Source organism: Malurus melanocephalus, unplaced genomic scaffold (genome assembly GCF_030028575.1).
Source record: "Malurus melanocephalus ecotype Western Australia unplaced genomic scaffold, MMel_1.1 scaffold_215, whole genome shotgun sequence".
In the NCBI taxonomy this organism is placed as follows: Eukaryota; Metazoa; Chordata; class Aves; order Passeriformes; family Maluridae; genus Malurus; species Malurus melanocephalus.
This window is the reverse complement of record NW_026623447.1, coordinates 80,472-107,414: the sequence shown is the minus strand read 5'-3', so window position 1 is coordinate 107,414 and position 26,943 is coordinate 80,472. Positions and strand designations below refer to the sequence as shown.

The 26,943-nt window shown below is 42.5% G+C and overlaps 1 protein-coding gene across 7 annotated transcripts in view; it reads right to left on the bottom strand.

Annotated features, from left to right (window-relative positions):
• The window catches only part of GAS7 (growth arrest specific 7), a 104,850-nt gene that overhangs the window by 9,922 nt on the left and 67,985 nt on the right, over window positions 1-26,943 (bottom strand). For 5 of the 7 annotated variants that reach the window (XM_057374088.1, XM_057374089.1, XM_057374086.1 and 2 more), the window contains 7 exons: window positions 20,614-20,688; window positions 17,196-17,274; window positions 13,956-14,084; window positions 11,868-11,991; window positions 9,369-9,448; window positions 6,817-6,915; window positions 1,559-6,120 (listed from right to left, as the gene is read on the bottom strand). In XM_057374088.1, the coding sequence (XP_057230071.1) occupies window positions 6,007-6,120; window positions 6,817-6,915; window positions 9,369-9,448; window positions 11,868-11,991; window positions 13,956-14,084; window positions 17,196-17,274; window positions 20,614-20,688 (700 nt within the window). In that variant the 3' untranslated portion in view covers window positions 1,559-6,006. Of the gene's footprint in view, window positions 1-1,558; window positions 6,121-6,816; window positions 6,916-9,368; window positions 9,449-11,867; window positions 11,992-13,955; window positions 14,085-17,195; window positions 17,275-20,613; window positions 20,689-26,943 lie in introns of those variants that run through there. The other 2 variants (XM_057374090.1, XM_057374092.1) reach the window with 1 other exon arrangement.

The following is a 26,943-nucleotide window of genomic DNA, read 5'->3' as shown; positions in this document are numbered from 1 at the left end:
ATGGAAGACAAAATAATGGTTATTATACATATAATAATGTTTTTCAGGAAAAGACAAGGATTTGCTGCCAGGAAAGACTTCATTCCCATTGTGTGACAGGCAGGCTGTGTGCTCCAAGCTCTTGAAGCACAGCAGTCAGCACACTGAGCTGGTGTTTGGGCAGTGCGGKGTCTCTGCGCTGTCAATGCCACACTGTGTTCTGTTCTCCAGCCCTCAGGGGAGCACTGGCACCTTCCCCTCTCCCATGGGTGCAACCCAGTGAGTGGGAGAGCTCTGCACCAAGCAAGGGAACATTTCATCACTGATTTTCAACTGCTCAGCAGAATTGGGAGAATGATGGGCCTCTTATTAGACCCATAAGGGTCTGAGAGAGATGCGACTGAGGAAACTATCTCCCTGCCCTACGTGTCTGTTTTTAATGTGAATTTATCTGTGACTCTTGCCCACCTGATTAAGATAAATGTGACCAGTAGGCTCCTGTGGTGCCTTGTCAGACACCTCTGGTGCACACAGGACACCTACTGCCCATTCCCCATCCCTGTGCAAGGATGGAAGGAATGTGCACACAGCAAGAATCCTCAGAGCCCATGCTTCAGCAATTTCTGCGACGTCACTCTCCCACTTCAACACATAGTGGGTAGGAAAATACTTACAGGCTTTTCAGAAAGGTCTGTGAACYGAAAAGCTCATTATTTTGAAAACTGCTATTTTGACACTGCCTTTTGAAGATGCAGTTCTTGCCAAATGAGAGAAATGTCAGGGTGACCAGGACTGCCCTCAGGACACTAGGCAGACTCTGCCTGCCATCTCTGGGAACAGACAGAGCAGGCTGCAGTAGTGGACAAGAGCACATGAGATACTATGAAATAGCAAATATCTTTTCAGTTCAGAAAGAAACAATCAAATAATCACATCAAGAAGTCACATCTACTCATTCCAGGGGGACCTTCAAAGTGCTTGTTTGGATTTCTTAAGGTGCTGGGTAGTGAAGGACCCACCTGGGTAAGCAGTGCCCTTTCTCTCCCTATGTGTGACTGAAGAAACAGAYGGGCAGAGCTGCTTTGTCACTGAATTATGGATATAAGTTTTTACAGCTGCACCAGTAGGTGACCTGTGGGTCCATACTCTAGAGGTGTGTTCTGGCTGTGGCTCGACACAAGAACACTACTGGAGATGCTGGGAGCTGCAYAGATCTTACATATTAAGTATTTCGTGTTTCTTAATATTTATTTTATCCATGCACTTGAGTCCAAGAAAGAAAAAAAGAGGCTTGTGCATCTCTATTTGTTAGCCTGATTTTCAAAGACTCTTACCTTTTGGCTCCCTGTTGTATTTCAAGAAATCTCTGAGTGTTGAGCACTTCCAAAGAACAGATGAAGAATACACGTTTGTACACAACAAGCCTAACTTGCAGCAAATACTTAAATAATGGCATTAAAAACAGGGGCAATTTAAAGGACGTTCTGACAAAGCCTGAAAAACTATGACTGCTACTAACATATAAAAGTTACCTGTGAGTGCCTGACAGAAAATTCCTGTGAGGGAAAAAAAAAAAAAACCAAGTGAAAAAAATAAAGCTGCATAAAGGGAAAAAGAAGCAGTGCGTAAGTTTGCATGCTGCCTGTTAGGCACTCAAGGAAGTGCGATTTCAGTGTTCACCATACCTGTGCAACATATGGGGAAGCACAACTGCATCCCAGGGGCTCAGAAAGGGCTAAGAAGGGGAGAGGAGTCTAGAAATGTAACACATTTCTGTATGATTTTCACTGCTGTTACAGTATTTTAGAGTTAAAAAAAAATTAAAGCTATCTTCTAAAATTCCAGTGTCCAATAATGAACTAATGTCCCTGTAAAGGAGCAACCAAAGTCTTTCAAAAGATATCCAACCCATAGAAGTGATGAACAAGAGTGAGCTACAGAGATGATTGAATCTGGATCAGGTTGGAAATCTGAGAATTAGGCTTTTTTGGATATTGCTCCAAGAAAGAAACTGGAATCTTGCTGCTAATGGGAGAAGAGTGCATTTGGTCCATGTGGTGAAGGACTCACTGCTTTCAGCTCATAAACTCCAACAGAAATCAGCCAACAGCACTGGACCCAGAATGAGTTCTACTAGGAAATAAGCTGAAAGAATACCTTAGAGGAAGAATTTCAGCTGTGCCAGAAGATGAGTCTGAAGACATAAGCAGGAAGGTATGGCTAATGAATAAAAAGTTTTCATTCTGTATGGCAGCTGAGGGTACAGTTGGCAAGCTGACACTCAACACATCTGAAACCACAGGAAATCAGGAAGCCCTTCTGCTAAGACAAAAGACTCTGGCTTGAAACAGAGATTGCCAAAGAGCTATCCAGCACAGGACAAATGTGTGACATGATGGCTCAAACAGAGAGGGAGCTCCACAGGTGCCACAGGTGAGGCAGGACTCCCAAAACACAGGTTTTGAGCTTCTGGCTTCAACAGATCTGGGCAAGCAGAGCTACCTGCGAAGGACCAAAGGAAAATTCCCACTAGTTCCACTTCTGCCAGTGAAATAAACAGTACTAATTGACAACCCACCTGCTCTGTGACCTCAGAGMATATGAAGATGTAAGACAACCCTGCCAGTCTGATACCCACAGTGACTAAACAASCAAAAATTCACATCAAGCATGTGAGCTGCCAGATCAAAAGAGATGATGCTTAAGCTCAGTATGTATGGAGGTAAGAAACTTATTTTGGTATTCTATCAGTCAGTTACACTGCAGCATCATCGTGCAGCATTCAYACATGCCAGTATTTTAATATAACACCAACCTTAATCTTGCTCTGGAGAAGCTGCKGCTTAGGAGGAGCATGAAGACAGACTGGGCTCCACTGCATTTTTGAAACTCAGTGCAAGATAAATAGAGCAATGCTGAAACTCCCAAAGTTACCTTCTTAGGAATGAACAMGAGAGCAGGAACCCATGCTTTCCTTTAAACATTCCACTACCCTCTTTGAAGATGCATGCTCTGACCCTTAAGGTATCACACTAACCACGATCCATCAGTCAGAGAAGAGAATGAGCCAGGTAACACTGATCCCATGTCTGCATGTCATATCAGGAAGGAATATAATCTTTTGAAAGAAATAAGGTGGAAAATGTTTACAAGCAACAGCAAAACTTCCTAACACTTCCACTGAATACAGATGGTAGTGATGCCATAGATGAAACATCTCATCTGTTGTGGAGCAGAAGTGTGTGTGAGTCTCCTGGGGCTAGGAAAGATCAACAGCCAGGTACCTGTGCTCTCCTCTGGTTACTGAAGTGAGTAAAAGACACAGATTCCATCAAGAGAATTACTGTTCTGGGCAACTCACATCCCTAAAACATTTCAAATGGACCAAGAACTAGAAGCAGGAAAACTGTCAGAAAATAAAACCAAAAGTAAAAAAAAAAACCAAAACAACCTCCAAACAAACAAAACACCCCAAACAAACAAATACAACAAAAAAAACCCTAAAAAACCCAACTAAGAATTTAGAGCAGCTTAAATAAACCTTAGCAGAGGAACCAAAACACAATTCAGTTCCCAGAGAAACCTGTGCCAATGGACAGTATTTCCTGTCCAAAATAGATAAAATAACAAACATCTTTAAAGAAAAAGGAAAAATAAAGTGTAATTGCTAACAGATTATTTCAGATATTTATTAAGGAGAATATTGTATAAAGTGCACGACTAGCTTCACTTTGCAATCAAAACAAGAATGTGCTGAGGCATTGTCAAGATTGCTCATTTCAATTATACAATACAGCCTAGAACATGGGGCAACCTGAAATGCAKCTTTCATGTATTTGCATTATTTTGGCCACTGACATTTTGAACATTCAACCTGCACTTGTGGTTTAAAAAACAAAGAAGTGCCTGTCCTCTGAAGTACAAGGTAAGAGTTAGGAAAAGTACACACTGATATGCCCAAAAATTAGTAAGATAGCAAATGAATCACTGGAAAAGAGACTGAAAAGGAGAGATCATCAACTCTGTGCTTGAGGGAAGAAGGGAAGAAGAGGATTCCAGGGAGGCATATGGGCTCCAGCTAAGCTCAAGGACTAAGTGACACTCGGGCAAACCAAACACTTCAACTGGTGTTGTAATGGTCTCTGCAGGAACTTAGGTGAGGTTCACATCAGAGTATGCTCTTCCAACATCAAGAGTAAAACAGTAATCCAAATTCCAAAATCTGCAATGGAAGTGCAGCACAGGAAGTGTCACACCAGGAATAGTGATCCTAACCATAAAGGTTAATGAAGCACAGAGAAGTGAGTTGTGAAGGCATTTGCAAGACAGGAATGAACCTGCACTAGTAAAGAGATGGTTAAGAAAAAGCGAGCAATAGAAAGATGCAAGAGAATTCAGTTTGAAATGATAAACCAAAAAAATAACCACTGCAGCAATGTTTTAAACATGCTTCAGATAAGACTTYTCTGTGTCAGTTTGTATTTGTAAAGAAGAATACTGACTCTCARTGACCTAATCACAGCACTTTGAAGATGGTGAACAAAAACCTGGAATAGCAGTAGAACAAAAGAAATATGCAATTCTGGGCCTGGGGGGAAAAAGACAATGTGATAAAATGGGAGCATAACTGTGGATCAAATGAAATAGTACAGTTTGGGAAATTGTAGCTAAGACCACAGTAAACATTAAGTAAAGGCCACAGTGGTGAGAATCAAGGTTTCTTCTGCATTTAAAGCAAGAATCTGAAGAATCTTTGCATTGTATGAAATGCTGGAAAAATATATTAACAGCGACACTGAATAATCAATCAGAAATAACAGCAGAAGAAAATAAATACCTTTTCAAAACYAGTCTCCAAACTACATAATACTATTTGCTAGGAGAAGTGTTGAATTTTTGGTGGTTTGAAGTAAGGGTAACATAGAAAAGAACCTCAGGTGAAGACTCTGATGGTACAGAAGTGCTGGGCACCTACATCTACACTGAATGCAATCTAACATCGCATATTCATGGCACCTTTGAAAATCAGGCTCCAAAAAGATAAAAGCCAAAATTCAGCTGCACAAACTTGGTAATTAAAAATAATTAAAGTCTGTGATACTCACCYAAAGAAACCAACAAAGGAAATTTAAACCTGAAACCCAAGTAAACTGTTAGAGGACTGTCTTTAAGGAGATTATGTGAAGAAAAACCTTGCATGAGCAGGAAAGATTTTTAACATCTCATTTACTCCTTGGTATATAACCTCTCTGTCACTGAGGGCACTCTGACAGCTAATGAGGTAGATAAAGTACAACCAAGTCTTTCCTGATGAAAATTGTGATGGTAACACTTTCAAACTTATCAGTTGGCCTACAACAGAAATCATGAAAATGGATTKATGTATTCCTGAGAGGGAGTATAAAACAGGAAGAACAGGAATCTTCTCCATAGATTTTGGGAGAAGGGCCATCACTTCACTGCCATGGTGAATGACAGTGTTATATGAAATTGATGTATTCACACAACATTGCTGCAAGATACGCATATTTTATAGATGAGGGAGCCAGGGAAGTTAATTGACTTGCCTATGGCCATCAAAGCAGTCAGTGATAGACSTGGAATTCATGATCAGGACTTCCTTGTCTCCTGCATCATATTCAGTTATCTACTTGCTGGCCAGAGGCTCACTGCAYGGTTGTTCTAACATACTGTATAAAGACAGTCATGCAAGGGGTGAAGCACAAAGTCACTGAAGAACAGAGCACTTTCTGTACCAGAAAGCAGATTTCTTCTGGAAGCTGCGTGCAATTGGGARTCTCTGGTGGGAAGCACACATTGTTTTTTCATCCTGGAATGTCTGGTGCTTAAGGCTTAGCACAACGAGGACCATTGTAATGACTACATGGAACAGAGATAGCCCATACAGGCATAAATTACAAGGTGTCTGGTAGTGAAACCATCTTTTCCCTATGCTCTTTTGACCCTTAAAAACAAACATTAACCTGCTGAATTCAGTGGACTCATCACATCCAACTATAGATCAGTCTATATTTCCATGTCCACAGGTCGGATATCTCCAGTTTTGTGTTCTTTGACCCACAGTTCCCTGTCTTTGGCAGGATCCACTTTCCGAAGCAACTGATCCACAAGTTCTACTGTCTGAAATGAAGAAAGCAAGAAAAGAAATGTCAAGGGCACACTTCAAGCAGAGTCATTGCTCTTGACATGTAGAGCAGCTATGGGCATGCCTACACAGCATGTGCAGACAAGTGAGAGCTGCATGTACATGAGATTTGATGGACAATAGACAGGTCTGAATGTGCAGCCTTGCAGTGGTAAGCAGAGAGGAAGGACACTTAACAGGAAGCAGAGACAGACTTCCTGTGCCAGGCAGCAGCAAGTCAGCCTGACTCCTGCCCTGCAATCCTCATCTCATACCAGATACAACTATACTGATGTCAGCATGCATTTCCCATATTTTAGTATTTGATAAATAGCCAGTTTTTAATAAGGAAAATATATATACTMCTTTTGCCAACAGCATCTTCCTTGCATGAACAGAAGACCTCAAGGAGTCTGCTGGGAGAGCTAACAACAGCTCATGTTGGCCAATTCTACATCAGCTGGTTGTTGGCCTGCAGCAAAGAGCTGTGATCCAGCAGTATGAAAGGTGAGAGAGAGAGCTCTGGAGGAGCAGGAGGGAAGCAGCATAGTACTCCCACAGATTTATAAGCTGACTGCAGACACTTCTCCCATGTCCTTTGACATAAGCCAGTCAAATCAGGTCAGGATGGATTATTCTGTTCAGCTGAAGGAAGGTGAAGACCACAGAGATCAAACAAAAAGCACACTTACACTTTGGTTGAACATGTCTGTCTCATGCCGCAGCTGTGTGTATTGGCACAGATGCTGCCGAATCATCTCCACCCTTTCAACTTCTAGTCTCTCAAGCTCCTGGACATGAAGAAAAACAAGTCCATATTTTTACTGGAACCTGAGCTTGGAGGCCCAGAGAAAGGATGATACACAATAGGCTGCCAGTAGGTGCGATACTGCCCCAGGGTCATGCTTTGGAGCTGGACTCTGTGGTTGCACATTCCTCTGCTCTGCAAAGAATAAGAAACAGCAAGCAACAGCAGTCATCTCAGCCTGAACCTAGTAACAGAAAAAAGGTCAAACCTTTCCAAGAGGTTCCAWAACTGAGACAACCAAGGCAGAGAGTGGAGTCACTGCCTTCAGAGATGCTGCAAGCAAGAGGGAATCTGTTTCCTGCAAGAAGTGTTATGTGCTTTATTGCTAGCTACACAAGTTACAGTGATTCCCTTGGGCAGCAGAAAGGCTCAGACCACTCCCCATTCCAACCAGATACCTGTCAAGAGTATAGCTCATCAGATGATGAGCTAGGACAAGTTTCTACCTTGGTCAGCTGGCAGTAAGAAGAACCCAGCAACACTTTATTTGGAAAGGCAGGTGATTTCCTGACATTTCCTGCTTCCCTCTTCTGGATTCTGATATCATACCCCAAAAATCTGCATTTAGTCCTTCTGGTAYGGCCTCACTTCGATGCCTGTGTGCAGTTTTGGGCACCACAATATAAAAAAGACATTAAGCTGTTAAGAGTTTCCAAAGCAGGGCCACAGAGATAGTAAAGGTCTGGAGGGGAAGCCTTATGGGAGGCAGCTGAGGTCACTTGGTTTGTTCAGCCTGGCGAAGAGGAGACTGAGGAAAGGCCCACTKTAATCTTCAACATCCTCATGAGGGACAGCAGAGAGGTAGCACTGATTCCTCAGCCTGTGATAAGTGTCAGAACTCAAGGGAATGGCTGGGACTGAGTTGGGGGAGGTTTAGGTTGGATATTAGGAAAAGGTTCTTCAYCCASAAGGTGGTCATGCACTAGAACAGGYTCCCTAGGGAWGTGGYCACAGCTCCAAGCCTGTCTGAGTTTAAGAAGGGTTTGGGTAACACTCTAAGGCCCATGGTGGGATTGTTRGGGTGTCCTTTGCAGTGCCAGGAGTTGGAGTCAATGATGCTGATGGGTCCCTTCCAACACAGCATATTCCATGAGTCCATGATCTGAGCAGCAGCAGCCAAAGCAGCGTGCTATGACAGTCTGCCTTTAAAGACGTACAGTGTAATGGACTTTGCTGTATCATAGAAAGTTTGGTATTTACACACACATCAGTGGGGCCTATTCTTATGAAACCTCTCTTCAGAAGGCATTTCTGGTGCCCAGTTCCTGAGCATCATGGTGGAGGGCAACCAAAGCTTATATAAGCAGGCAGGCTGCTACATGGCCTTCCCTGTGCTATCTGTAATATGTTACACRTCTCTTGGGAAACATTCTTCATTATTCATTACAGCACAAAAATCTCAGGTGACAGACTATTTGCCTGGGGAGGAATATGAGCAAAGGAGCTTATGTAATGCATAGGACTGAGGTAAACAGAGCTCCTACTGCTGCTGCCAGCTGAGGTACTGCCCTTACAGAAAAAAATGGCCTACTCAAACTCTCTCTCCTAGGGCATAGATGTGAAAGACCAGAACGCCAAACCCAGTGTGCCATTTGCAGAACTGTATCTGCACCAGAAACTTCAGGSAGGAAGGTATACAAGGTAGCAAAACTCTTCTGACCTTGACCCTCTCCACTTGGTATAATTCCGTATGAACTAATCTCTGTCTGAGCTGATCACACACGGGCTGTTTTCAATCTCTGTATCCAAGACTTGCCTGCAAATGYTAATCAGCCTGAATTGCACAACTGACAAACTTGCTGTGCAGCTGCAGATTCTGGCTGCCGTCTTGAGCCATCTACCAGTGCACTTGCAAGTTGTGCTTCTCCGGGGGCAAATATGCAGAGCACATGTATAGTAGATGCAGATGATCCTCCCCCTCTGCTCTGSTGAGATCCCACCTGCAGCACTGTATCCAAGTCTGGGCTGGCAGCACAAGAAGGATGTGCAGCTTTTGGACTGAGTCCAGGAGGCCATGGAGGTGYTCCAAGATAGCTTGTAGCAAGTCAGGCTGAGACAACTGGGACTGTTCAGCCCACAGAAGACACAGTTCTGGGGAGACTCCAAAGAAAATTGTGAAATAGAAAACTTCATTAATGTATAAATGGATTTGGTGACTTATCATGTGCTTCTCTTGTGCATTACTTGTTCCTAAGGACAAATTCAAGTGTTCCAGCCACTAAGCAGCCCTGAACTGTTTACGGTTTAATGCCTTCTGCAAAGAAACAATTATTTCTCTTTCCCCTCATTGGGAAAGTTTTTAGGACTGAAAACAGGAAATGAAATGTGAGATTTATCGCTCAGTTTTCCCCACTACTTTGCATGAACTAGCTGTGAATTATGAAAACTGTAAGGCTATKACAATTTTGCAATGGTATAATGTTAGAAGCTACATACCAGAGTGGTGGTCACCATCTCCTCAAACCACTTGGACTGGGCTTGATTGTAAAGATCCACACAGCGCATCAGGTCATCTCCTGAAAGAGTCAAGACAGCAACACATTAGTCTTCTCTAGCCTGAGCTTKTAGAGTGCAGGTCAGGTTTTGCACACAGACCCCAAGGATTTGAAGATCAATCCTGGTGGAGCTCATAGCAGCTCTGTTACATTTGTTAAATGTACCAACATGTAAACTAAAAGCATGCACTTGATGTATGGCAAAAAGCAAGTCATTTGGGTGACAATGAATGAGGGAAAAAAAAAAGATTTTGAAAGAAAACCATGAGCATTAAGTAGTATATTACAAAATGCCCAGAAATAYGAAAGCAAGTTACTTCAGTTAAAAAAAAAAAAAGCCATAGACAGAAGGTTATATTTGAAAACTAAAGTAATTAAAATAGGAAATCAATAATAATGAGTTATGGAACTGCAAGAGAGCACTCTGTAGGTGAGACTGCAGTCTAAGAGGTTCTCTGTGTCAAAGGGGAGTAATGCATCAGGCTCCAGCTGCTGGATGAAGGAATGCTCATTTGCAGTCTCATGCATTCTCCAGCCTCTGGAGATGCCTGATTCCAGCTGAGCTCCACCTGCCTTCTGTGTTCAGCGCAGTAACACAAGAAGCTGCAGTTMATTTAATTTTTTTCTTTGTTGCAGGATTCTGCACTGATGGAGAGGTAAAGATGGGTGGCAAATCTGGAAAACAATTCTCAGAGATTGCTGTTTTCCAGCTAGGAAATTCTCTTTGTTCTTTAAATGAGGTTCTGTTTCTCTTTCCCTAATGGACTGATGTCAAAGTCCAGGGCTCAAATTCATCTTGTTATTTTACATGCAGAAAAGTCTTTAGACACAAACTGTGGATGAATCAAGCTTTATGAACAGGACTCCATAGACTGAACAATTGATAACAATGTAAATATATCTGGAAGTTTCTCATGGACTAAGAACTTCATGTGATAACTCTTATGAAGAAGCCAGGATTCAGGGCTCAAACCTTGGTAATAAACTTATCCACTGAGGTGGGGGGTGATAAGTCTGACATGRCTAGGTCTAGGGAAAGGTGTCTCTGTCCATGGTGGGGGGGCTGGAACGAGATGACCTTTAAGGTACCTTCTGTCCCAAACTATTCTGTGATCTCTGACAGGTCTGAACTAATGGATCCCACACTCCATAAGACTCCTCAGGAGCTATCTGATATTTTCCCACCTGCCTGAGTGAATCTGTGCCACTGGACAGTCAGGAGCAACAAAGCCATGAAACACATGAACAGCCCACAGGAGCAGAAAGGAACAYCACATATTAGTAATCCACGAGATCACAGATGGACTCAGGACTAGAGCCCTCTAGTCCTATCACCCACGTGCAGAAGGGCTCCTTTCAAAGCCAGATGACTACATGCTGCTGCTGGGCACCACCATCTATGTGGATGGGACAAGTCCTTGCCTGCCACACACCAGAATGGTGGCACTAAGTGGAGGACAGCAATGGGAAGACTCACACTAAACTCTGGTCTTCAGCTCTTCTTTGCTTGTTCAATAAAAATCTATCATAAACAATTTCTAAGGACCCAAAGAATAAAGACACACWGTGAACTTTCAGGTGAATAAAGAATTTCTCTCATGGAACTTCCTGTTGTTAACTCATTCCTTTTCTTTCTCCTCAAATGATTGCCTGTATACATTATCACACTGCCAATGACTCTTCCCAGTCTCCTTAAAACCCAGACAGCTATCCCGAAGTTTTAAAAACCTCAGAACTCTGTTAGGACCACTCTGCCAAGGAACAGCCCTTGTTGAAGGGATGAAACATGGAAGCTCTAGTTAAAACTTCTTTTCAGCAAAGGTACTAACTGAGCTGTATGTATCAGCTCTGCAGATCTCAAAAAAGTTCCCGATGGATCCTGCAGATGGGGCTTGAACCTCTGTAAAATATGCACAGGTCACAGCCAGTAGCTGTAYCCTCAGTACAGTACAGCACACACTACTATACCCTCAGTATTCCTAGAAGAGAAATAAGTCACTRAGTAGCAGTGGAAAAAAGAAAAAAATCACTTTCAAGGAAAAAGAYAGTAATAGTAAGTGTAATATGCATCCACAAAGTTGCAGGTGACTATAATTTAGGAAAGAACCAAGGAAGGAACTATGATTTATGGAAGAAACATCCTCAGCTAAGCTTCTCTGAATCTGTAAGTTTCACAAACATTCCGTAATTTAAGGACACTTTCATGAAACAGAAAGGTAGTTCACCRTACTTTTGTTGTTCTCACCTCAGTTATCAATAATTTGTGTCATCTGAGTTGGAAAAACTAGGCTTGTTTCTTCTGAGGATTTAACATCACACAGATGTGTAGCATGGCTCACTTTGACTTTGTAGCTACAATATTAAAAAACAAGAAACACATGGATGGATGGGCAGGTGCATTCCATGTTCTCACCATGTGCTGATGGACACAGGWACTCACCTGCCTGAGTGGACTTCCGTCTTGCCTTCTTGATTTCCTCTTCTGTCTTGTTGCTGAGTTTCACCTCTAGTTGCTGYGTTTTCATTTCCAGATCCTTCTGTCTCTCTGTCAAAGCTTTCCGGGCCTTGGAGTAATTAAAAAGAAGAGTCAGTTTTTACCGAGAGAAAGAGCTGCCAGCTGCTTTCTGCCATCTAGGACTACTTCACAGAAGTATTATTTCTCATAGGAAGTCAGCGACTTTGCGTGAAACTGGGTATTAACTGGGATTCAGGTTCTTACAACACCATGTGGTATTCAYAGAAATGTCCTATCACCACAGAGAAGTCACCACCAGCAAACCACAAATGTATCTGAACTCTTTATAGAATCTTAGAACAGCAAAGGACTAACAGCACCATCAGTCTCTCTGTTTCTTAATGGCTTTCTCATTATTTCTGAAAGAGAGTTGAAGCCTCTTTCAAATGTCTTAAACAGTATCATTACCAGGATACCTCTTCCATTCACTTTTCTTAGGATCTGAATTGTTGAAGTAATTTCAAGTATCTTATAAAATTTGTCTTTAAGTATGTTCTGGACTCAATGTACACCTGTCAGAAATTCTAATCATAGGAACTTATTTCAGAAAAACTTAATCAGGTTCATGCCAACAAGTCATGCTGTAGAAATCAAGAACCTGAGGTCTGGCTACAACTGAKTACTTTAATTACTTTACTTAAAATTTCTTCAAGCAGTCAAAACCTGATTTAATCAGTACAAACATGTATTATACAGATACCTTAACAAATAAGCATTGTTTACATGCAGGCTGATAAATACATAAAAATAACTTGCTCTGCATGGATTTRTTGTAAAATGTCAYATTTGTTCTTTATAYKGTACTAGTGCTTCAAACTRAATTYGCATGATTATAYYTCCTTAGCACCTTGCAGTTTTCTAYAGTCACACCAGCCTAAATGGCACAACACTCTTGAAGCATTCCTGGAATATTTTCCATTTGCAGTTCTGAGGCCCAGGCTGGGTCCTGCAGGTCTTGAGAGGGAGCTGCAGGACAGCAACCCATGAGGGGCAGAGTGCTTCAAAGACACTGCAGTCATGGCTCTTCCTTGCTGTAATTCCTTCTTCTCAAGGTTATTCCTAATTCACTCTTCCCAGTATTGATACTTTGCAGATATGAGGGCTATTCTTTGCAGATATGAGTGTGGAGAACTTACTGTTTTGCAGAAAAATGCCTTCCTTGCATATACACAGCCTAACGGCCTTGTGTATCCTGAAACAATTCTGTCCCTGGGCCAACTCCTCCTAATCTTTAATGGAAGCACAAACAACTTTGGGGATGACTGAGAATGGTATTTTCCTTTCCAACTTACATCCAAAAGCAAACCTCATGAGAACACAATTTGGCAGCTGAGGCACAAGCATCCCAGTTTCTGCCTGCTGCTGCTGGGAGATCATATTTTGYAGGTCTAGCTCCCTACATCACAACCTCATCTACCTCCAGGTTCACGTTATATCAGCCCATTACTGGGTGCTGCTGCTTTGCTTTTTTTCAGTGAGGATGTTTCTTATGAAGGGTTTGTGATTTGCCAGACCAGGGCTGAGCTGCCCATTACTGGGTGCTGCTGCTTTGCTTTTTTTCAGTGAGGATGTTTCTTATGAAGGGTTTGTGATTTGCCAGACCAGGGCTGAGCTGCCCTTTTTGGCCATCTGCTTTTGGCCACATCTGCTTTTGACCTGACCATGTTGCCATTCTAAGGCAAGCTGTTTTAAATTTTGAGGACAACAGACATATACAAATAAGAAATATCTACATCAAATGTATTAGGAATATGTTGCCCCAAACTGGGACGGGGAGGATGAAACAAAAAGCCTGCTCAGCAGTAAGATGTTTGGCCTTCCTGTAGCCCCCACTTCCCACATGTCAGATAAAAAGCAAACTATGCCTGGGACAAAGCACAGCTAACAGTGAAAACCCCAYGCAAGAACAGCTGTGGTCCTCTGTGGCAGAGCAGAAACTTTTCATGGAGTAGCTGCTCTTCTACTCAAAGCAGCATTATCTCAGAAAYCCTGCAGTTTGTTCCCTGCTCCCACCTTTTCCACTGCTGTGTAGCGGCTGGCCAGGTGCTTTCGTAARTCTGCGATGTGATGGTCACACTTCTTCATGTCTTTCTTGAAGTTCTCTCTGAAGTTGAGCAGGGGTTTCTCTACCTCACTCTGAAGCTGGTAATGAACACAAAGGAAGAAATGAAAGTAATAAGGAGCCAGGCAGTAATTCCTGGCTCTTCACAGAACCACAGAATTGTTAAGCTGGAAAAGACCTCCAAGACCATCAAATCCAACTGCCAACCCAGCCTCACCACCATGCTCACCACCAAACCATGTCCTCAAGTGCCATATCCACATTTTTTGAACACTTTCAGGGATGGTAACTCCATCACTGCCCTGAGCAGCCTGTTGCAATGCTTTAAAACACTTTCTGTGATTTTTTTTTTTCCAAATATCTAATCTTAACCTCCCTGGTGCAATTTGAGACTGTTTCCTTCTTCTGAGGAGAGCTCAAAACAAAGAGGAAACAATTCATACACTGCAGCCAAAGCAATGCCRGACAGCAAGACTTCTCTTCCCCAAGAATGCTCTGAATCAAGCCACTACAAAACTCAGCCCTTTGCAGGAGAGCTCTCTCTAGGGAATATCAATTGAAGGGAGCAAATGGACAGAAATCTAAACTTCCCCTCACTCTGATAGTCACCTCTCTTTTGACAAAGAAAATGTAAAATACTACAGGAAATATTCGGAGCATTATCAGTGCTCCAGTTCTGGCCTAACTGATGGTAACTTGCTTAAAACCCCCCAAAGTACCCAGCTAAAGCCACTAACCTGAACTGCAGTGATGCCTGTCTGTGGGCTATGGTTTCATGGCTGCTTTTCTAATACGGTGAACTGATATCCAAGAAGGCCTCATTTTATTTATTTCTGTCAAGTATAAGAGAGCTTAAAGAGAAAACTGATTATTTAGCTGAAGCTCTTCTAAGAATTGACAAGAAACCTCTGGAATGARCTAAGGAGAAATCCATCAAAACCAGACACATGAATTATCCTGACAGCTGCCAATACTCGACTCTGATGGAGTTTGCATCATACTGCTCTTTGGCCTTCTGATACACAGTTTTGACACCTAGAAAATGAGCTCTGGAGGGATATAGATATTTCACCTCCCCAGAAACTGCTCCCTATTGTTACTCATGTGTGGATACTAGACTCCACCAGCTGAGTTGGGACTGTAACAAGTTAACATGGCCAACGGTATAAAATAGTCCCTGAAAACAAGTATTTGCAGCCTTTTCCCAGCATTATTTCAATGGAGAGGGAAACTATTCAGTACAGTGTTTTATTGGAGGGAGGCTACAAAATCAGTCAAAACTCTAGAGCACACATCCTAGAAAGGTTAAACAAGCCTAAAKCACTGTTTAGGCAGGTGCAGATTGRYACCTTRGTGATCTAATACAATCTASAGCTATGYGAAGGTCMGATCCAAGGGTAACAGAACCAAATCCTTCTTTGCAGGGCCAGGCAAAGTCACAACAGAACACWGAGCTCTGGGAGATTTAGGTTTAATATAATTCAAAAAACCAAAMTCAAAATGAATSACTAGAATAGTGGCTGGGCACTGGAGAAGGTCGACCAGAGAGATTGTGAAATCCCTGTCCTTAGAGATATTTAAGACTCAGCTAGGCAGAGGTGTAGCTGACTTGATCCACTGTGGGTGACAGTCCTGCTCTGACTGGGAGTCTTGGACTGAAAAATTCTGGACTATGTGTTTATGACAGTGTCACCAGGATGGCCCCAGGGAAGCTAATACAGACCTGAAGCAGCTCAATGCCATGAGAGCCTTTYTGAAGGACTCCTCATGTGCTGGTACTTACAGCTGCCAGGCCATGCTGTATAGGCAGCTGTAGTGTAAAGAGTATTTTATGCTCCAGGTGACATGAGGACACTGTCATTTCTCTGCTTTGTTCCTGACCCTCCATGCAGCAGTGCTGTAAGGACTGTCACAGAGGCTGCTCAGTGTCTTCCAGGCTGGTGCTTATAATTATAAATTTATATAATTTATAATTATGTAATTCATTATATTATATTATCTTCTTAAAAACATTATGCTAATAAAAGGAAGACAAAACTAGAAATTCCCAAGCAGCTATGAGAACTGTAAAATCATTATGGCTGGAAAAAACATTTATAAAATGTATCATCATTTATAAAATGTATAAATCATTTATAAAACTGTAAAATCATTATGGCTGGAAAAAACCTCCAAGATCATCAAGTCAAATCATTTTGCCAGGACTTCCAGGTCCATCACTAAATCATGCCCCTGAAGTRCCACATCCACAGTTTTTTTGCACACCAACAGTGGGAAGGAATTAGAGGATGCTGAAACAGGAGTTTCTGTGTAGAGTTTAAGTAATGGAATAATAATAATGGAAGAGCCCCTTTACCTGTCCTGCCTACATGCACACATCATTCCAGGGTGCATTTTTTCCTCTTGGAAAACAATACAGGAGGACAGTGGGGAGCAAAAAGTATTTCATTAATTACAGCCCTGATGTCGAAGTTTGAGGCAGAGCAGTGGGTTACCAAGGTAGCAGCTGGTTGCCTGAGTAACCTCTGCAGAAYTGCTTAGAAATGGTGCAGAGCTATAATTTTCCTCCAGAACATGGCTGTTGTGCTGAGATATCTGCCACTGTATTGAACTTGAACACCCACAGAGGTTAACATAAWGTAACAGGATTCAAGAGCATGTCACATGTGGTGGAAAAAACCCAGATAAATACTATAATTTCTAAAAGAAATCTCCTTAGGCATCCCTTGAGAGAAAACCCAAAAATAACATCAGGTTCCCAGCAGACTTTTCAGAAAGGGTAATGATACAGAGAAACCCGAGTCCTGGCTCTCTTCCTTCCACACAGGAAGAGCAGATTCTTGTGGAGAAGCCAAATATTACTTTTAATTTCTTCCTCTGAAGAAGTGTACAAGCACTAGTTAAAYTTACTGGCTGGAATGTAGAGCCCAGGTGAACAACTGCTAGAATCAGTTTTACTTCTTTTCCAATCAAAAATTAAGGTTAGATGGGTTTTAATTTACTCATCAGATAGCCTAAACTAACTCATTTTGGGAGGAAGACTGAACAGAGTTTCAGTAAGTTTGCTCACCAACTTATTAATTCTTCTAAATGTGTACCTTATGCATGTGTATTTCCCTCACTACCATGCACTGAAGGGAGAGGCACACCAATTCAGGAAAAGAATCTTGGGAAGAGGACGAGTTATTTACCTTAGAAGAAAATTTGAGATGAACCTCTGCTTCATCAGCTAGACTCTTCTTGAGCTGAGCCCAAGCTTCTCCCAGTGTGCTGGAAGAACAGAATGACAAAGATCAGTGTGCTGTCTCTTGCCCACCCTCCCTTGTGGAATCTGTCAGACAAATCTGGCACAACACTTTGCAGTGTATCTTGATAAGCACARTCATGGAAAAGAGTAACAGAAATCTGAGAAGACAACCAACCTCTGTGACCAAGGCAGAATTGTACTGGCATTGTATGTAGTAGGTCTTTGAAAACAAAAGTTCATGACAATCTCCACGTACACAGATGCCAGAACCTCCATAAGCAAGATCCTTCAGTAACTTATCCATACAATAATGAAGTTTCCACCAATGCAGCTTTTCCATTGCCTTTTCTACTTTACACCCTTCTTTAGAGAACAGGTTTTCACTTGAGGTGAAAAGTCTCTGAGAAGCTTTTCATTATTAGAAATTTCTCCATTGTCTTTTTCTTTTGGACAGATTGTTTCCAAGACAATGGCAACTAAGGCAAAACTCCTCCAGACCCTCTATGACAGCCTACACTCCTTGTAAAGCATCATAACCAAAACTACATTGTCTCCAGTACAGGTTTTCCAGTTGCTAAACTGGTAACAGATTATTTTGAATCAGACACTCTTTCTTCTACATATTTCAATTTGATTGCTTTTTTAGACAACAGCATGAAGCTGCTGATGAATAAGCTTGTGATTCACTATAGCCAGATCCTTCTCCCACAACTTGTTATGTAACTGTATCTTTCACATCTTGTGAAAGTATAAAACCTGGTGCTTTGTCCTCATTAAAATGCATCTTATTTTTTTCCAGTTAATTTCTCTATTTTAACACAAGAATTCTGAATTGCAACCTTTTTTCAAATTATATATACCAACTTTCCTAGCTTTGTCACATCTCTGACTACAGTAAATCCTTTATTTCTTCTATCATAGGTCATTGATTACAAAAATATTTTAAAATCCCCTGGCCTTAGGATAAGCCCTTTGGGATCTCATTCCATAGCTACTTTCTGCACTTACAGTTTTTCTAAGTAGTGGGTTTTTCTTACCTATTTTTGCACTTAGGCTTTATTTAGGCCACATTTTCTCTTGTCTGCTATGAGAATCTCCCATTGCAAAAAGCTACACTAAATTAAGAGCTGTGATGCTTGACTTACTCTCTTACTCCATCACTGAAGGAATTTAGGTTGGCTTGGCATTGTTCTGTATGCATCGACAGCAATTGTTTAGTTTTCCACTAACTGAAAGCTTCATAATTTATTCTACCACTTTGCAAAGGTTAAGTAAGTGGTCTGACCACTGAGCAGTCTACAGTTCCTGGGTCCTTGTATCTTTTCCCTGTCCCCTTTTCAACAATWATGAGATTTGACTCTTTCTGATAACCTGAAAAATTGCCTGTCATCTGCAATTTCAAACTAATGCCTGTCACCTCTGACGTTGCTCCAAGTACTTGAGTACTCGGATATGGTGGTAATCAGCTAAACAACTTAGATACACCTCCAAAAGTGCTCCCAGCATTTCTCCTTCCCTAGACCCACCCTGAGGCCCTCTCCCAMTGCCCAGTTCCAACAGACACTAATCATTTAAGCAAAGAAGGCTTTTTTTAAGCAAAGAAGGCATTTTCGATACTGAGMATCTTCTGCATCTCCTATCCAACTGCACTGACTGCAATGATCACAGACTGTATCACCTCTCATGTACATGCAGCAGCACTGTACTGACAGCAACCCAGACAGACTCATCTCAGAAACCCCCTATGGACCCCATCTTGTCACCCACAATGGACCCCATCTTGTCACCCCAATGGACCCCATCTTGTCACCCCAATGGACCCCATCTTGTCACCCCATATCCCATTCACACACATGATGGTGGGTCTGCTCTTCACCAGAGGAGGGCAGAGGACCCCGGAGGGGCAGCCCATATTTTGTGTCAATTCCACAGACTGCTGGACAGCAAAGCCAGAAAATGGCCAGTGAAGTGCCAAACTAGCAATGGTAACTGGAGTGTGCACAGAGCAGTGAGAACAGTGAGTTTCCCCAACTCACACCTTCTCAGGAGTAAGAGGAAAGTCATGGTGGRATGTTTTTACAGAGTGTGCTAGGCTGCAGTCCCACTTTTGGCTTCTTCAAATCCTCCTATTGGCTGTTCTTCCTCCCTCATTTTTTTGAAGTGGAACTTTTCCATTTGCTGGGCCTCACCAATTCCCAYGATCTTCTCGCTAGCCTCTTCCTGGTCCCACCCAATTTGGTCACCACAGCATTCAAAGGAGAAATTTCAGCACAACCTCCTTCCACTGTCTCACCTTGCCATCCCTCCAGGCAGAGCACCACTGGACAGTGTATTCAGATCTATGCACTCTGCACCAYGTCTTTCCAGTTCCCTACTTCAATGTTTCTTATGTTTGAGTGCTCATTCCCTCTCATCTACTCTCCCCTAGTTTCCTTCCCTTTCATTTTTTCAGTCATTCCCTCCTTCTCCTGCTGGGGGTAGGAGAAAGTAGAAGGAAGATGTGGAAGAAAGTGGTTTTAGCTTTGCTAGGATCAAGGGGAAAGTAGGACAGAAGCCAGTGTCACTGCAGGTGCTTAGAGCAGTAACAGCCCAGTCAGCCTCTTGCAATTTCTGTCTTTGCCTCCTGAAAGCTGAACAAAACACCTCACAGAACTTCAGTGCGGGCAGAAACACACTGTGCCAAAGCTATGGTGAGAAAAGTAATTTCCAACTTTGGCTTTCAGTGTTTAGAGGGTTTGTGTTGAAACAGAGCTACCAAGTTCTGATTCTTCAGGAGTGGTGCCTTTTCATTATTACTGAAGAACTGTAATTTAGTCTGAATTGTGTTGTCTAATGTCTTCATAATAATTTCCAAAGTGTGMAAATGTTGTAAATAAGGGCCAATCTGCTGCTTTCCTTGAAGGGCCAGAACCCTGGTGAGAAGACACTTCATTCTCCCTCTTGTCTGTGCTGCTCTGATTATACTGGCATTCACCTACACTTGTACTCTCACCAGTACATGCATTCTACACATTCTTCCATTTTTAAAGTAGTTTAGTACACATGCTAATCCTGAAAGGAACTAGTCCTGGCTGCAACAAGGACAGCATAAAAACCTGATTGGAAAGGCAACATTTTATACACATATTCCTAAAACATTTCTCATTAACAACTTAAAAAAACCCAACCAACCAACCAACCAACCAAACAACCAACCTACCAACCAACTAACCAACCAACCAACCAACCAACCAACATACCCAGGGTGCTAACCTAAACCTCTACTCAATAGGAGAGCTGCAGAAAATTACATGTACCTGTGTGGGAGAAATGTCTTTTATGCTAAAATTCGTATTCTATGAAAGTCACAGAGACACACTTACCCTTCCTCCTGAGCAGCCAAGGAATTCTGAGACAGTTTGGACAGGTTCTTAGCATACTCCTCCTCAATCTTTATCCTACACTCACATACACACAGAGAGAAAATAAAAAGACAGCAGTAAGTAAGCTTTAATGTAGAAACCCACACACATAATTTGAAGAAATTCTCTGTATTTTMACAGGAATTGCCACAGGAATTTTCCTTTCAGTCTCCATGGCATGGCAGCACCAGTTTCATGAGCTGTCTTCTCCCCTCCATATGCTAAAAATGCAGTGGCAAGAGCAGAGCTATATGAAAGACAGCATGATGAAGAAGCTACAGTTCTGGAGGGTAAATAACAAGGACAGAGTGTTTCTTCTGTGCAGCAAGGACTGTCTGCAAAACCAGAAGCACGTGGTTCAGTCTGCTGTGAAATGTGAGGCTACACATCCTTGAAGCAAAGATGAAGAATGTGGTGATGCAGGAAAAATCAAATTAGATTTGGGGTGTTGAACTGTACCTTTCTCAGGGACACCAAATGCTTCCTGYTCTCTTTTACAGGTGCAAAGTGAAGGTGGCATGGCAAAGATGTGGCAGAAACTTCTGTCAGCAGCACGTGGCCATGCAACCCCTTCCCCTCATTCATCTCACTCATTGCCCTGCCCTTCTTTTCACCACTCAGAGGCACCACATCAAAMCAGGAGCTGAGTTTGCCAGTGGCAAGGGCATAGAAGTGGAAAGCTGCTGGCACAACTACTGTGGGAATGACTGCAGGGAGATGAAGGAGTGCAGCTATGGGGTGAGGGGACAAGGGTATGTGCTGACAGCCCAGCAGGGAGGAGTGAGCAGCTACTGCTCCAGAGGTGTTGGGCATCATGCCTGAAATTCATCWCCCTCTTCCCTGAGCTCTTCTCCCAGTGAAACAAGGTACACTTGCTCTCAGGCAGAGCAAACAGTTGTCTGTTCACTGGTCTTCAACCCAGCTTGCTCAACAGAGCGTTTCTGAGAGAGCTGTGTGGCTCCCAGGTAGAACAACTCCTGATTCTGTGCCAACCATGTACAAGCAGCGTGGAGGCCAAAARCCAGCACTSTGACCCTGCAAGYTCTGAAGTTAGACTTCAGCMGAAAATTGTATCCCTAAGATGTGCTAAAAACAAAAGTGAGTCTGAAAATTTAAGTGAAGACCTACAGGACAGAAGAAGACGTTACCAAGGCAACATAGCAAACGGCCTTGGGCTGACTGTGATAAAAGGAAGAAAGAATGTTGAAAAGAAACAAAACCAGATGAATTGGATACCAAAGACAAAGTAAAAAAAGCTGCAAAGCTAACAGTTACAACTACTATAATACAGCAATCCTATGCTAATAAGTGGAGAACGAACTGCTAATTAACCAATAGATAACTGCTGTTTATACGCTGTTACTAAATAGATAAAAGGGGCTCAGCCCAATAATAAAGGAGATCTTTGCTCATTACTTGTGTCCCGTTGTCCYTCTCTACTGTGACAAAGCAGGGGTAATACTACTGCCTTGAAATGTCCCTCCACAAAGATGTCAGAAGGTAGGATATTTTTGGCATGCCCATTTGCAGTAGCTAGTTGAGTAATCACACTTTTGCAGGGCACATTTGAGCTAAGAGAGGTCCCCTAAGAKAGCTAAGAAGGATCTGATGTTCTGGGCTGCTGAAAATATCCCGGTAAATGGTGCRGGAGAAGTGCCACTTTGTCGTTATGCTCTCAGGAGTTAAGGAGAAAGAGTGCCCATATCCCACAGCTGATAGCTCCACAGCAAAGCAATTGATTGGGATGTCACTTCCAGCAATTGAATGGGATGCAGCAGGCTGAAGCCCAAGATGACACCCAGCTTGRTATGACACTGTAGTACAAATCTTACCCAGGAACTGGAGGATCCTCTTCTTCCCCTTCCCGTGAGGACAAAACCAGCCAGCTCCCCATGCCTGCTCTAACAAGACCAACAAACACAGCAGTGCAGCATCGAAGGCTACACTGGATTAGGACCTTACTATGAAAAGGGTTTTATCCAGGCACATTTCACCTAACATAATTTAAACACCTACTTCAGGATGAGACTAATCTTATCTCAGAAGTGACAATTTCTGTGGACTGGAAAGAGAACAGGTCAACAATAATAAAGGCCGAAAATGTCTCCCCAGACCCAAGACTCACTGCTTTTGGCTCAGTTACCAGGAGTCCCCAGCCAAAGCTCTAGTGTACAGCCTTCAYTGTGAACTTAATTTCAGCTCAATTTTGGCTTAAGGATGTCTTTGAGTAATTTTCCATGAATGCTAGATGTTCAAAGTGCAACAGTCGGATGATTTTTMTGAGCTGCCCATGCAGACCCTCACAGAACCTGTGACTCAGTCCTTTGTCTCATGAACAGAGGACTAACTGACCATCTTCCATCAAAAAGGTTTGCCGTGAAAATACAAATTTTAAAACCCTGTCACATTCTTCCTCGATATTGCTCGATATTACTGAAGCTGGGGAATTACTGAATGCAGTAAGACAGAAGCAAGCCTCATGTCTTCGAAAGGAAAGACAGTAGGTTTAGATTAGGTGTTAGGAAGAAATTCTTGCCTATGAGGGTGGTGAGGCCCTGGCACAGGGTGCCCTGGGAAGCTGTGGCTGCCCCATGCCTGAAGTGTTCAAGGCCAGTTTGGACAGGGCTTGAAGCAACAAAGCATAACAGAAGGTGTTCCTGCCCATGGCACTGGGAGGGGTGAAACTGGATGAGCTTAAGGCCCTTTCCAACCCAAACCATTCTGTAATTCTAGGATTCTCATGATTTCACATGTAAGACATGCCACAGTATGGTGCCATCAGTGCCTGTCCTAAATGTGGAACCAGGCAAGCAAAGCCACTGGTTTTGATGGAAGAGCTCCTCACCCGTTCCAGCCTTGGCCTAGGCTCCAAGATTTTTTCAGYGATTTCCAGTGTTACTTGTACTGCAAATGGAAGGCACTACTAAAAGGGCACATGCCTGGCAAGGAGGAATATCAATAACAAATAAAAATAAAAAGATGAAGTGTCTATAGCTGAAGAGCCCCAAACACAAGAAATAAATTACCCCAGCCTAGCTTCCTGTCACCATCTGTGGCCAAAAGGGGCTAAAACCCAAGATAAACCTCAAAGAGGGGAAAAAATCTGCCTCTTGGCCCTGCCTGTTATAAACACACTGCAAACTCTGGATTGTGATGACTGAAACACAAACATGCCAGAACTCCTGAGTGCTGAGTCCATCTCCAGAAATCCATGTGGCTTTTTGGCAGTAACTCCACCTTCCTAACAAAAAAAGCTTCAAGCTCTTGTTTCCACTAACTTGTTTGAAAACTTTCAGAATTTCACTTCCTGTATAGTCAGAAGCACTACAGATTGTTAGTGCATTTTGACCTGTGCTGTTCTGACTTTATTAGTTCTAACTGATCTTTGTATGTTTATTTCCTGTTCTTTTTTACTTTGTTTTTTTTTAAGTACTTTGTGTGTACACACTCAAATAATTTCAGTCATGACATATTATAGTGGATGAAGAAAAACCAGAGAATTACAGAGGGAGGTAAAGACGATCTGATGTGACAGCTGTGCAAGAAGAAACTAAATAGATTAAGACAACAGGGGGAACAGGCAGAAAAGGTGGTAGAGGATATCTGACAGTACCTACACAACTGTCATTGTGGGAAGACTGTGACCATGAGTCTTTACACTGTTTCTCCCGATTAGGAGAGAGCAATGAAATGATCAGAAAACAGAAGCATAATTACTTTGCCTGTAGTACAGAGACTGCAGAAGTATTCCACAAATTGTTGCAGACAAACAGTGAAAGGTGCATACATGCATCTGCTGAACGTGGCAGAAGCTGAACAATCTACCATTTAATTTACATTTTCTAAACATAGCGGAGTTTATTTAAAAAGTGAGTAAGATAGTATTCCTTTGCTAATGAAACTTTTTACACCTGGTGCTTCTCGGGGTAGTCTGCAGACTTTTTGGGCTGGAGTCTTACTTGAATGCAAATGCTGGAACTTATTTTCACTTTTGATTTAAAGTAATTCCTTCTTTCACACCAACACCSTTGATTTTTCAGTTCAGTTTATTTATTAATTACTTTCCTCCCTTTCTTGAGGTCTGTCTTATTAACAGTCAAAGTCTGTGACTRTTTGACTTTTATAACCCTACCTCTGTGAAGAACTGAATGAACACATAACTGCTCAGTCTGAGATTGCTATGTACAAGAAGCCCCCGTAAAAGCATCTACTTGATAAACTAAATTTCAGTTAGCTTCCYTCTTGTTGGATATTTGATGAAGAAATCTGGTTATTTTGTCTTATACCAGCTTCCTGTTGAAGGACTTTTTTTTATTAGCTGCCTGAATGTCACCTCTAGCAGGCTGATTGTACAGACAAAGAGAATTTTTCTGGACATGAAAATTCCTAGTCAAACATTGTCTTGTGTTCCTCAAGGCACCTGATGATCATCATGAAAACCTTATCAATACTTCCACCCTCTTAGCTGGTAATGTAGAGGTTCCTCTGATGGCCTGAGCTCTATTTCCATGAATAACCTCTCCGTCTCAACACCACCCTCCTCCTTTTCCACACAAAACAATCCTGATCCTTTGTTACACATAAATGAAAAATGAATTCATCTTTCTGTAACTTCCATTTAGACCCTCKTCACACTCAACTGCCAACCTTTTTTGTTTCCAGCACACAGTAAATCTTTTCTGTCTTTCCTCTCTAACATGCCTGCTTTTTTCTCTGCTGAGGACACAGACATGCCTCTCTGCAGTGTCAGAGATGCTTTCCTTGCTTGCTCTAATTTCACACCAACTTTCCATTCCTCTTGAATGCATCTTGCTTTTATTTCTGTCTAATTTCATTATATATTACTTCTTTGATACAGCTTCCCTCTCTGATCCCTGGCCACAGCTATCATAATTCTGCTTGACTTTCATCCTCTCCCTTAGCAAGCCTATTTCTCAATTGTATTTTTATTGTGCCAGGTGGTTCTTTTTTCTACCTCCAGTCACACTGTAACTGTCCCTTGGACTGTCTTATGTCACAGGCTACAGAAAACACATGTGAATGCTGGGCCCTGTATCTGACCACTGTTATTGCCTGTGATACTTTGCATTTTCCCACTTCTGCCATATCCTAGTATGAAAAAAAAAAGATGAGAGGGAGAAAGAAAATGAACTACAAATGAAGGCCTGTATATACATATGTAATATATGTGTGAGTTCTGTCCAACTGAACTGCACTCCAAACACCAAYATGGGCCTTCTTGTGGCCCAGCTCYGTTCTAGCACCAGTGTTGATTAATCAGCACAGTCATGTCAAGTCTGCAGCAGAAGAGTGAGAAAGCAACAACTCRGCACCAAACATCAACAGAGAGACAAAAAAGAGGACAGCAGCTCCTTCTACTGGTGCAGCTGTCTCCAGAAGAGAACACCCATCAGCATCCTTCCTCCAGGTTGCAAATACTGTTCCCTGTAGGCTGTTCTCAGGTTTTGAGAGTCACCTTCAAGATGACTTACAGTGGTTTGGACATATGACAAACAATTTCAAGTAATAGTGATGACATTTGTGAGTAATGATGTTGTATCACCTGCTGTATGTGTCTGGACTGAGAATTGACCAAATGCTTGTTTGGTGCTCAGTCTGCTTCCCATATCAGCAGAGCAACAGCCCATTAACAGTCATCTTTTGGTAGCAGCATCTGCCTYTATGACTGTGGGTTCACTCTAAACRTCTGTGTGTGTRGATCTGSKGGAGMAAGTGCAGACAATGCCACTAAKTKGATCACAGAGCCGGAGCCCTCTGCTCTGGAGACAGGCTAAGAAAACTGGAAAAAGGAAGGCTCTCAGGAGACCTTAGAGCTCCTTCCAATGCCTAAAGGGGCTCCAGGAGAGCTCGAGTGGTACTTGGGACAAAAGCCTGAAGGGAGAGGACAAGGAAGAATGGCTTCCCACTGCCAGAGGGCAGGGATAGATGGAATATTGGGAAGAAATTGCTCCCTGTGAGGGTGGGGAGGCCCTGGCTCATGTTGCTCAGAGAAGCTGCGGATGCCCCATCCCTGGAAGTGTTCAAGGCCAGGTTGGATGGGGTTTGGAACAACCTGATCAAGTGGAAGGTGTCCCTAGCCTAGACACCTAGATGGCAAGGGGCTGGAATGGGATGATCTTTAATGTCCCTTCCATCCCAAACCATCCTGTGACTCTATAACCAAGCTTAAATCCAAAGTGATGYCTTTTTACACCTTCTTCTAGGAAACTGTGCCTATGCTCCATGTGAACAAATTGCTTCTGTGTTTTTCAGACAAAATACTTCTCTTCT